The 13,320-nt window shown below is 31.8% G+C and overlaps 1 protein-coding gene across 3 annotated transcripts; it reads right to left on the bottom strand.

Annotated features, from left to right (window-relative positions):
• On the bottom strand, positions 2,611–7,707 carry LOC109347684 (transcription factor RF2a-like). Of its 3 annotated transcripts, XM_019587680.1 has the most exons (6): positions 7,478–7,707; positions 6,118–7,300; positions 5,879–6,011; positions 5,674–5,758; positions 3,301–3,581; positions 2,611–2,845 (listed from the first exon to the last, which is right to left on the bottom strand). In XM_019587680.1, the coding sequence occupies exons 2-5, from the start codon at positions 7,290–7,292 to the stop codon at positions 3,307–3,309; spliced, it is 1,668 nt and encodes a 555-aa protein (XP_019443225.1). In that variant the 5' UTR covers positions 7,293–7,300; positions 7,478–7,707; the 3' UTR covers positions 2,611–2,845; positions 3,301–3,306. The 3 variants fall into 3 exon arrangements, with proteins under 3 accessions (XP_019443225.1, XP_019443223.1, XP_019443226.1); XM_019587678.1 differs by lacking the exon at positions 2,611–2,845 and having other exon boundaries at positions 2,969–3,581; XM_019587681.1 differs by lacking the exon at positions 2,611–2,845 and having other exon boundaries at positions 2,969–3,581; positions 7,496–7,707.

Below are 13,320 nucleotides of genomic sequence, written 5' to 3'. Positions count from 1 at the left end.
ACATACCCCAATCCCTACCTCGGATGGACCCACTTATAACAAATTATAAATGCTCCTGACACAACATTAATATTTCTGACCCACCATATAGTGCACCTCTGACCCACCATTTAATGCATTTATGACCTAACATTTAATGCACCTCTGACCCACTATTTAATGTGTCACTAACCCACCTTCAATGTCAGATAGCAGACCGCCTGCCACGTCACCTGTACATTCCTCCTGTCCTCGACAATTCGAAAAAAACAGATTCACAAGACAAGGAAGGACGACCAGAGTACGTCCTTTATGCCTGTTAGAGGTTGGCCAATGACCAGATGACATCTCAACATTCTATAAGCTCTATAAATATGAGAGATCATACAAGGAGTATAATTAATTCTCATTCCCCTCATTTATTTCTACATTTATTCTAACTTCTTTCTTATTTACTCTCCTCGTCTCTCTAGAATATTCAACTCACTTGATCGTCGGAGAACCTTTTCAGGTACCTCCCCCGGCGGGTCCTGATCCCCTAATTCTTCACCTTCTACCGGACATTCATCACTGGCCTTCCTACTCTAGTTACCGACCATTCCCTCTTAACAACAAAGAACATAACCAAATCTTGTAAATCTATCATTTCCAAACACTATTAAGGCCTTGTTTGGGAGTAGGATTTTGGAGGGGAATAGAATGGGTGACTTTGGAAAGCCTTCTCCTTGGTTGGGAGTTGGATAAAGGGGAGGGGAGGCTTTTGGAGGATTTCTCAAACCTTTCAAAACCCTCCATATGTCTATTTTTAAAGTTCACCCAATTTGATTTTTTTTTAGATAAAATGTCAAAGTAACTAAATATGTTTAGTAATATTATATAATTATATATTATTGTTCATTTCTCATTGTTAATTATATTTTGAAGGGAAAATAAAAAAAAATCTTACATTATCATTAATTTACTTTCCTTCATCTAAATTTCATACTTCAAAACTGGGGTGAAGATTTCTTTCATTTTCCCTTCCTCCCCTTCCTAACCATTTGATCTCTCTCCTTCATTTTCTCTCCTCACTCCCAAACAAAGCATAAGTGGGAATCCATACACTGAATTTTCTTGACTCTTCTTATACATAAAAATTGTTCAACAAGTGATTGTTGTCTCACATGTTGGGCTTTGATGGAAATCATGGAACTAAAAGGTTTTCGTCTGCTATTAATTATCAAAAGGCTACTATTATTGAGAAGGATATAAATGATTAGAAGAGTACAAACCCAAAAGTTTTATATGTCTTTATATTAATTAAATAGAATTTTGCATAATGATAAATAATACATCTTATTTAATTTCTAATTAATTATCATACTAACATATTTAGTTATTTGATAAAATATCATTGGGCTCTAATGTTTTGTCTTATTGTTGTCTTTAGACATAAAGTAGAACTTTTGATTTAGGTATAGATGGCGCACACTATATACATTAACGGTATTTTTTGTGTGACAATTCATCATTTTTTTAGGATATATTTGAAAGTTTTGGAGGGGATAAAATGGAAAGGAAAAGTTTCCCATTACATTCCACTGCATTGGTTCTAGTTCTACCCCAAATTGGAGGGAATTTTTTTTGAGAATTTGAAGGGGAAAATTCCATTCCTTTCCATTATTAAAGCAACTCCCAAAGGATGGAAACACTATCTTAACTATTTACATTACATCTCCTCTATCTCATCCTTCCAAACATACCACCTTAACTATTGTCATACTTTCTCATTCACTAAGAGGGATACCACATTTTATTCCCACATTTTTTATATTTAAATCTATTAACTCTAACGAATGAATTTAGTTTAGATGAATTTAGATGGATTGTAAATTGTGAATAACTTTGTCACCGGTATGGCTGAGCAAATATGCTCCACTTAGCATGCATACTAACCAGAGCATAATTTTGTAATGTGTTGTAATGGTGTTTAGCCTAACTAACAATCAAGAAGGCTTTAAAATAACATTAGAGATGGCCTTAAGGACACGAGCCTCAGTTTATTTTTTACCACTTCCTGTACAGCAATTAAATTGTAATAAGTGGAATTCTCCAATCTTCTTTTGACAGTATCTTCCTATTTTAATCTACTCACATTTTTGTCACAGAATTACGTGGAAGAAAACTGAGATGAATTTCATCCACAATGACAACCAAACCTTAGTGAAATTAACTATATGGATTGAACAATATCATAATATTATATTACATAAATATATTCATTAACAAAACATTGATTGTTAAATACTTAAATCTTAATTATTTTGTCTATGATTTTTATTGACCTCCTTCTTCCTCTAAAGATATATTAAATATATTCTCAATGAGGCTTCTAACTTTCTACTCCACACATGAAAAAAAATGTTATTGGGGGTACTCTAATGAATAAGTTCCATAATAGTATTAGTACTCATCCATCTGAAAGAATGGACATGGTACAGTATAGTTGCATTTCTTGTATGAAAAAACTCATTCAAACAAGTGAATTGTTTATGCTTCGACTGAACAATTAAAGGCTTCCAAACAACCAAGTGAACCAACTAAAATAGATCAACTAAAATTTTCATCACACAAATAGAACTTATTTTGAATTTGAAATTGAAATATATCACAAGTAATCTACCTTCAACTAAGGCACGTTAAATAATCTAGATAAATATATGATGATTTAAACAGACTGGCATTAAACAACTATGGAGTCAGCCCGATGGCTTAAACAGGGTCGAATTTAAACCACTCAACTGCAAAGCTTCATTAAGCAGTTTGGAGCAGCTTGGGTATAATTACCGAATTTTCTCATTAACCCTACATCCCACTGTAATGCCACCTGCAATGCGCATATCCAAACGAATCATGTTCCAATAACGGTACTTAGTAACTAAGTGCCAAAGAGCACAAAGTAGAAAGCTGCCAACCCCTTCTATGCCAAATAACTTATCAGATCTGCCGATGAATCAAACGAAATGAAATATGTAACTTCAACTCCGGAAAATTTCTTTCAGGAATTGTGTTCCCTTTAAAATATTCTAGTAATTGTATGACCCAAGGTTCAGACACAAAATAAGATGCATAATATCCCGAGTTTATATGGGTGAAACATTTAAAATCAAAATCTAAATAGCAATAATGAGCCAACCTCTGTATCGGAGGCAACTAATGTTAATGTAGCAAAGTGCTTATATACGACGGATTATAACTTATAAGCCAACGTCTCCAATTAAAATATATGATCAAAGTTTGTATCAGCAGCAACATCAGTCAACTCTATTACTTCTCCGTTACCTGCGATCAGTAAGCAGAAGCTTTGCCATTCTGTCGCTGTGATTGCAATTCATTATTGTGCTGAGTCTTCTGTGGCTGAGACTGTGGCTCTTGCTGAGGATGGCTGTTCTGCTGTTGAAATTGTCTTATTTGGCTGGCCTGTTGTTGGTGCTGTAACTGGAACATTTGTTGGTTGATAGCAAGCTGTTGAGCCATGCGACTAGAGAGGAGGGACTCTCCACCGAGGTCAGCAACAGTGCGCCTTAAACGCCGGACCTCAGTATCTAAGGTCTCCTTCAGAGCTGCCAAAATAAGAACGCAAACGATTACATAGCTGTTGAAATGAAAACCTGGCAGGCATGCTGCATTACACGCTACGAACTCTAAAAATCTTGTGTAAAAAAGCAGAGGACCCTGCACTTGGAAGATACAGAAAATGCAGAATGCTAATGAAATGAACTACTGAATGTATTACTTTCATTATATCCTTTACCCTCAGTACAAAAATAAATACAATAAATGGAAAAGTTACAACTCCGGATTGGAGTTCCACAGACGCGCAGCTAAATATTCATGTCCAGCACAAAAACAAGGGAGCATAGCAGTTTTGAAGAAGGCAGGGGTGGAATAGAAATATCCACTTACAAGTGTAAGCTGCTTAAATGATTAAGCAACAAAAGTAGTGGGTAACCCACTTGCATTCCCTTGATACATTTGATAAAAGTTCTATCAAAAGTAGCCACAAATAAAGAAAAAATAGGAAATTCACTAAGTGGTTGTTAATCAATTACCATTAGAACTTCCAGAGTTTTTTATAAACAAAATCAAGCGAGAATAATGACATCTAGTAATGAAGCCACGGCTGAGAATGGCTTCGTGGGGCCCTTGGTAGTGAAAGCTTGGAGGCAATAAAATTTTGTGGTAGTGATTGTGATCAGCTTTAGTTTTTGACTATTTTTTCATTAGATATCTAAAGCATCAAATATATGAAAGCCATAGTATTTATGGTTATACAAGAAAAGGGAACATTTGGACCATAACGACCAGATCCCGGGAGACAAATGGCTTCACACACATGAAGGTAGGTATACCATAGACCCTGATTATCAAAGAATTTCTGAGACTCAAAACAAGATGCCTCTGGCTACACTAGCCTGGGGAGCTTACAACATTCTAAAACAGGCTTTCTATACTTGGCTGATGATAAGGTGCAGACTTTTGGCAAAAGATAGACTAACAAATGAAAATTGATGTTGATGATGACAAATGCAACTACTTAATGCCACTGAGGAGTGAAGTCACCATATACTCTTTGACTGCAACTTTTCTAGTAAAATAATGGAGCTGAAGCTATGAAATTAGGCATCCAGAATAGACTAAAAATGTTTAACTTTGGAGCAGAGCTACAATGCACTCATGGAAACACTGTCGGGCAAAAGGAAAGATAGCTTTGGATTTCCTTTCGGCATGCACTTACCACATTCGGGAAGAAAGGAACTTTCGAATTTTTCAACAGAAAAGCAGAGCTGGGCAACAAATCATAGATAAAGAAATGACAATCAAGATTAGAGGGAAGATGAGCTTAAAGGTTGTACAATTTCTTGATCAAATAGGACCACTTGTTAGGCTTCCATTATAGGCTTAGTTATTCCTCATGTGTATTAATATTATATTCTTACCTAACACAGAAATGGAAATGGTTTAGGCAAATTAATCACTGCCCATTCAATTCAGGCTTGAAACTTTAGATTGAATCCACAAAGACAGTGATGGAAGGAGAAAAATGTGTTGAAGTCCTTTCAAAGCAACAAAAATTCGTTATTCAGTAACTATGAATCCGTTATTCAGTGACTACGAAAAACCATGATTGGTGCAATGATTTCCAGGGATTTTGTTCTTGTGGGAGAGAGGGACAGGGTAGGGTGAGTCGGTTGCAACATTTTCCTTTCCTTGAAAGGGGTTAGAGTTGCAATAGGAAAATTTATAGAAAAGCTAAGACACTAAAGTCTAAACAGTCCTGATCCCATCCCCAAAGGCCTGATTAGTTTATCCGTAATTTTAATGTATATGAGGGGTTTGATGTATAATCGTATACAATACTCACACCGATAATGTATAAGGTCAAATATCATATTAACAAAATTGTATCATGCCTAGTACAGCATGTCAAACAAGCACTGTAGTAAAAAACTGAAAATTGTTATTACACATAAACTCCATTTACTTAAAGAAAATCAGAAATCCTTGACAAGATTATATATTCTGGTTATGTCTGTGCAAAAAAATAACACAATTATCTACTTCAAATAAAGACTTGACACTAGCAGAATAAATTAAAAGCAGAATTGAGTTAAAGTAAAACATGTTGAAGAAGAAAATCATATATATATATACCATCTTTCAGTTGGGACTGTTGTTCCAAGGCTTGAAGCCTCAATTTGTACTCGTTATTCTGACTTTTAAGCTCTGCGCTATCCATCTGGAGACGCAATTTAAAAAAGAAGTATGAATGAATAGTAGGATACATGATTCATGACAATAAAATGTAGCTGAGAAACTGGATAAAATGAGATATAAGCTCATCTCGTACGATACACACCTGTAATTTAGTAAACTCAGTAGACAATGTGGTTGTCTCTATCTGAAGAGTTTGAACCTTGTGCTCCAATTCAGAAATGTATTGCGTCTTCCGCTCTTTCGAGCGTGCAGCAGATAGACGATTAGCCAAAACCCTAGCCAGGTATATAAAAGATAGTCAGTACAATGAATTGTTATACCTTTAGTATATTTTCCAAAAGAATTTGATAATGTAGAAGGCAAAGAGAATAAAAGTATTACCTTTTTGCACGCTTGGGATCAGACATTGCAATTTCAGAAAGCTTATCATTTTCCATTATTTTCTTTAGCTCCTCAGAGCTGAACTCTCCATTTCCAAAATCCAATCTGGGTTCACATGTTTTACCGTCTATCGGATTGCTTGGCAAGTGTTGACCAACTCGATTTTGCAAAGGAGGAAGCTTGGGTGATTCATCTTCAATACTAAAATTTCCAATGGAACTATCCAATGAGAAACTCCTCCGGTGTCGGGAACCAGGTGCAATGTCTCCATTCGAACTCCTCTTCACTCCTTCCTTGCGTTCTTCAGAGCAGCTTGAACTTTCCCCCCGAGCACCGGTTGTTTTCCCATTTGCACAACTCTCAACTTCATTCTCACTGCTTTCAACTGTCTTGGTACCACTAGTTTTGCTATCCATATCCTTATCTTCTGTAGAAAAACCCATATTATTAATGTTGTCCAAATTCATGTATGCACTAAATATGTCATCCACCGATTCCTCTTTCCTCACTTTCCCTGTTTCTCCGCTAAAGCCATCAACATGGTCCTTATCCTTATTTGGCACCTTCAACACTAACTGAACCGGCTTCTTCTCAAAACCCAAGCTTTCTCCTCTTGAAACCAAATTGTTACGATCATTCCAAGCAGTGGATGAAACAAACTGAGGAATAGACTGAATGTAATCAGAGATTCCTAGAGGGGAATCACTGCTCGAGCGCCTATGTCCCTTACGAGGGGGAAGACTATTGCCAAGCTGAACAGCATGACCACGGTTAACAGGCACAGAAGTTACATTACCTAAGCTTTTCTCCATAGACACATTTGCTGAGACCGATCCAACAAATGGGGTAGCAGCCGAGAGTTGATAAGTCGAAGGGCTCAAAGGAGGCAAGGAATCCAGAGAAAAAAATGAGGGCTGAGACAAAGACATAGAATGGGATAATGACCCTGCCCCAGGGCTCAAATTCAAAGGGTTCAGATTCAAAGACTGCAATCTCTGGGGCTGTGAGGCCAAAATTTGGGGATAATGGTTTAAACTCGAAGGCAAATTATTATTACTATTAGGGTAAAAGGGTGGAATACCCATTTGATTGAGAGGATTCAATCTGCTTTGTGGTCTATGAAACGTTCCAGGCGATCCAAATGCACAATTAGTTCTTTGATCAACACCTTCCATTAACTCAACTACAATACTCAGAATTAGGAATCAATTAATCATCAATACACAACACTAGTAAATACTATGGACATGAAAAAAACCTAAAAAGCTGCATATAAGTTGATATAGCTTAATAGAATTAAATGGAAAATACAAATACAAAAGCTTCCACTAAAATAAACAAAACATAATAGCTTCTGTACCTGGTCATAAGAAAAAACCTATCTTTATAGTAGCAGGATGACAAAGACTGAAACTTGGTAACAGCACAAAAGAAGGGTAAGGGTTAAAAATGAACAGAGAGAGTGTGTGAGTTTGTGAGAGTTGAATATGTATGCAAAACAAAAGGTGGTGATGAAGGGGTATTTAGAAGAACAAATATTATGAGTTGAAAAGTGTTTGGGAGTGTTTGGATTATGAGTTATGACTATGTGGTTGTGTACTTCTAAGGAATTTGTTCTTCTTCCATAATGATGTAATGAAATGAAGTCAAATATTATTGACAAATAAAAAATGTATATACTAGTAACTAACCGTTTTTTATTTTGTTATTATATCATTCATAATTAATGTGGATGATATATTTATGTATTTAAATTTTTACTCTAATAGTGTATAAATAGTAAACTCGTATTTTTTCTTTTACTAACATGGTTTAGTAGTGTAAGGTTCCGCTAGATCTCAGAATAATCAAAAAGTCAATTGTTTGATTCCTATGAGCGACACTTGTTAAGAGTGACAATCACATATCTCAAAAGGAATTAGTTCATTACTCATTGAAATTCTTTTTAGCGGTATCAAAAATATAGTTTTCTTTTTCTTTGTGTATCCGATGTTGACTAGGATCTTGTTACATTTTCTTGGCTTAGCCCTTTTTCTATAAATTGGTAATGTTTTAGTCATCTAGTTGATTTGCAATCTAAACAAGTTAGGCAAATTTCTCCTCATAAGGTAACTTGCTTTAACAACATTGCATTTTTTCCTCATGATTGGTAAAACGCGTTAAGAAATATCATATGACTAATAAAATATAGAAAAAGTTGATTTGGGTCAGATTTTTCAAGAGAGAAAGTAAGAGAGGTCTATGGTCTTCATTTTGATTATTTTTATGCAAAAAATGTTAAAAAATGTTGCTATAAATAATATAATTCATAAAACATATTTATTTAATTTATTGTTAAAAGCGAGTCAAACCATGTCAAGGTATTATGTATGAAAAAGGTGGGCTCTTTCAAGGGAAGATTTGAAGTGTTTTTCGTATAAGTTAATTAATATAGTTTTAATTAGGAAAATATTTTCTTGCTTAGATTGACTCACAAGCTTTAAAATACTTATCTAAAAAGGATAACTTTTGCCTAAACAGAAGTGTAAAACATTTTGCTTTGTCAAACAAAATATCTAAATTAATTTTATTTCGAATAATGTATTTTTTTAAGTTCTATAAATGTATTCATTTAAATTGGAAATATTCTCAAATTAAATATAATTTATTAACATTTTTTATTTTGAAATAAAGTAACAATTTACCAGCAAGACATTGGTCTAGTCGTATAGAGCCACACTTGACATCCAAGGTCAAAGTTCGATACCAAAATATGGGAATACTCTTAGTAGTACCAAAAAATTATAAAAATATAAATGCAGAAAATAATAGTTAAATGAAATTTGTTAGGATGGTGAATTCTATTCGAGCTTGAAAACACAATTTCATTTTAAAGCCAATTGAATTTGATTCTTTTAATTGATTAAAATTTATTTTATATCCAACTTAAGTCACTATAAATCATTTTTAGTTTAATGTATATTTTTCTTAATGAAATGTTTATATGAGTTAGATTTTCATGTTTAGCCAATACAAGGGCAGGTTCTGAAATTGTTACCAGCATCCAAATTCATGGATAGTATTGGTATTTAGGCCGTTATGTCCGCCCTATTTATGTCCATATAATATCCACTAAAATTAGGGTATGTATATGTATACGTGTTTTAAATAAGGCATGAAATATCATGTTTTACCTGGAAGGACGATACTACATTGATTTTAGGATGTGCAAATGCACACCCTTATTTTTTAAAAGAAAATATGTATTATTTTAAGAGAAAAATGTATGTGGAAGTATATGAATTCTATATATTATTATTGTATCATTCACCACCCATATTTAATTATTATTGACTCTTCAAAAAAGTAATCCAAATAATTTGTGAATGATATAATAACTGTGTATAAATCTTTACATTATTACACTCTTATTTATAATTCTATAAGCCTAAAATTTATTTTTTGTAAATGACATGACATGTTTTGTGAAGAGTAAATAATCATTATTGTGTTGAATTATTTTATAATATTATGGATACATGACTTAAAGAACTTCGTGGTCATTTTTTCAAGAAATATTTATTTGCTTCTTTAAATGTCTTGTTTGACTCTAGCTGATTTATTCTCGAGTTTTGATATGACAAAAGTAATTGAATTTGTAGACACACATGCACATGATTTTTGTTTAATTGATTTGGTGATGTTTGATAATCAACTTGAGACTTATATTATTAATATGCATAACAATATTGAAAGAAATGAATTAATAATCTTTAAGATGAGTTGATTGAAATTGGAAGGCACATTTTTATCAATTATTGTATCTTCTTTTAAAGTTAGCAATTCAAATATAGATTTTTTTTTCAATTGAGAATTGTGAAAAATATGATGTGTAATTGAATGGAAGATGTATAAATAAATGGTTATATAATGACTTATATTTAGTGAGAAATGTTCAACAATATTGACAACGAATTGATCATTCAATGATTTCAAGATGTAAAATCACATAAAGATTAATTACGAAATATGTAACTTATTTGATTAAATATATTTAAATTTTGTAATTTGACATTATTATTTTCACCATTTTATAATCGATAATATTTATTATTTTAATTTTAACATATGTTGCACACTCTGTCTCTATGTCGTAGAACCATCACTTTATGTGCCTAAACAAGGAAAGGGCGAGCATGTAGACTGCCATAAATTAAAAAAAACTAAAAATGATCTAGTATATGAAACATTGCAAGATATCATATATTGTCTCTTATTTTTCATTTCACTACTAAAACGTTGCAATATTCATGTTATCATACTTGAGATTACATGGATGCACAATGTGATAGTAGGGTTCAAAACATAACACATTGTTTTTCATAAACTGGACATGCAGTTAATTGGTGAGATATTATATTTTGGAAAATTGCACATTGTACTATAGTGGTGAGAACATGAATTACTTTTGTCATACATGACCCATCAAATTTTCAGTGAAGTATTCCTTGATACCCGTGGGCCACCCTGCCCGCCCGTTTTAAACGCCTATAGGCGAAAATGGCATGTTGGGCAGACATTCTAGGACAGATGAGCACGTTTTTCATGTCTTGCCCACTCAAAACGTGCGAGCCAGCATGCTCCACATGCATGACTCAAATTGCCATTAATATATTCATGCATATGTGAATATAAGTAAAATTATTAACAATTTAACATTGAACTAATTTAAATTTTCCAAATACTACCGAGATAAATGGCATGAATCATAATTTAATATTTGCTCCCAAACATAAACTTTTTCCTTATGCCTATTATAGTGTTGAGTAATGATCCTCTTAGAATAATTACTATAAAAAATAAAGGAAATAACAATATGATAAGACATTATTATTATTTTTATGCAATGTAATAACAATGTTGACATTAAAATCTATTAACAATATAATAAAAAAAACTCTCTCATGCCACATGTCACTTTCTCCTTCCCTCATGCCACATGTCACTTTCTCCTTACATTTTTTCCTTCATGCCACATGTCACCTCATCCTCACATATTTTTCTTCCTACTTTTTATATATTATATATTTTATAATTAGTGATTGGTTCATGTCGCTACCCCACTAACATTGAGTGTTTACAACATCTATGTTTTGTTATGTTAAAAAGTAATAGTCATTGAACATTAGATGAAATTGAAATCATTTTTCACATTCAAATTATTTCTTTAGATTAATCTATCTATATAATTTCACCTCATCAAATTTTTTTTGGCATTTCTCGCACTGAATTTTAATATTACAGTTCATATTCTTTGAATTTTAATTTTTCTCTATTAATAACATAATAAAAAAAACTCTCTTATGCCACATGTCAATTTCTCCTTACATTTTTTCCTTCATGTCACCTCCTCCTCACATTTTTTCCTTCCTACTTTTTATATATTTTATATGTTAATAATAATTTAGTACTAATTGTAGAAAATTCAAATTAAAAATTACCAATTTATTTTTCTTATGTGCTTAAACATGCAAATACACAAGTAAGATGTATATTCTTAATAATATGAATGAATGAGTAATATGTGCGTTTTAACTATGCGAATACATGGGTAAAAATATATGTATTTTAATTAGTAATATAACAAATCAATTATTAGACTCTTTTTATTATTTTGATTAAATTTATCAGAAAAAATATCTGTCATATCCTAACTTAGTGTGTTTTTAATTTATGAGTTATTTTCATACAATGATTATTAGCTAAAACATAATCAAATAAATAACATTTAATTATACAATATTTGAATGCTAAAAATATATTCAAATATTTATACACAATGAACATTAATCTAAAATAAAACATAAGCATTTAAGAGATATGCTAAAAAATCTTTATGATTTTATATGGTACTTATAAACGTAATCACAAAAAATATAATGCAAAAATAACTCATTATATTTATAATTTTATATAGAGAATATAGAGGTGAGATATTATCCAATACAATTTCAATTTTATTTATTGAGTTATTTAAGAGTCAAATATTTTCTATAATCACACTTTCAACAAATAGATGCTTATACAAACGCATTTATAACTGTTAATATTCTACATATACACTCAAAAATCAATGTTAATACTGCACCTATATGAATGGAAAATATAATGTTTCAATACATGATTTATTGATATTATAAAATATGTGTATATTATATTTGCATTATGCATAAACAAAGAAGCGACCCGTGCAAGTGCACGGGTATACTGCTAGTTTATATATAAAATCAAGTACTTATCTATCTATTAGTGAAACTTGTTATGATATTGGTACCATGAAAAGATAATTTAATCTCCAAGTTTATCATTTACGGTTAATGTGTGTCACTCAATTACTTATAAGTTATAAATTTAAAGATGATTAAAAGAATGAATAATTATTTTGATTTCTCAAATTTTTTACATGTGTCCAAATAATCCTTAGAAAACTTAAAAATTCAAAATTAGCCCTAAAAACCTCAAGTTAGAGTTAGATTAATTCTTTTATAACTAAATTATCCCAAAAAAAATCATGCTTAGGATTATTAATTTGAGATTTGAGAATACCATTTTGAAATTTACAATTGTTCAAGTTCCAATTTGGTACAAGCTAGAATCTTGAGCTACTAAATTCTAAATTCACCTTCAAAACCTAAGGTTAAAGTAAGGTTAGTTCTTTTATAACTAAATCACTCTAAATACTTCTACTTAAAATAATTAATTTAACCTAAAAATAACTCATTTGATCCAACTTAAATTAACCATTTTAAAAATTTACAATTGTTCACGTACCAATTTGTTATAAGCGAGAATCTCGAGGAATTAAATTATGTGTTCACTCTAATTAAAATATGTGAATGAAAAATTGTACAAAATTATAAATAATATATTCTTAAAAGAGATTTTGATATTAGAATTTAGTATTTGGAAAGGCACTTGTAAAAAACTTTGTTCTCTTATTGTCATTGATGGAGGTGCTCCAAACCAAACATTAAATCTGAATACAGATGGTAATGATATATGGATTTATGAGTACTTACTGATAATATTTCTAATGGGTCGAGTCTCAGTCTATTTTTTAGACCCTCGAATAGTTAGGATTGAAGATTTTGATACCTAATGTTGAATGAGTTTGAATCTGAATAATAATGTATTCTGACCTACAATTCTAACTATATATATATA

Source organism: Lupinus angustifolius, chromosome LG05 (genome assembly GCF_001865875.1).
Source record: "Lupinus angustifolius cultivar Tanjil chromosome LG05, LupAngTanjil_v1.0, whole genome shotgun sequence".
NCBI lineage: Eukaryota > Viridiplantae > Streptophyta > Magnoliopsida > Fabales > Fabaceae > Lupinus > Lupinus angustifolius.
Note: the sequence above shows the minus strand (reverse complement) of the source record. Positions and strands in the feature narration are given on the sequence as shown.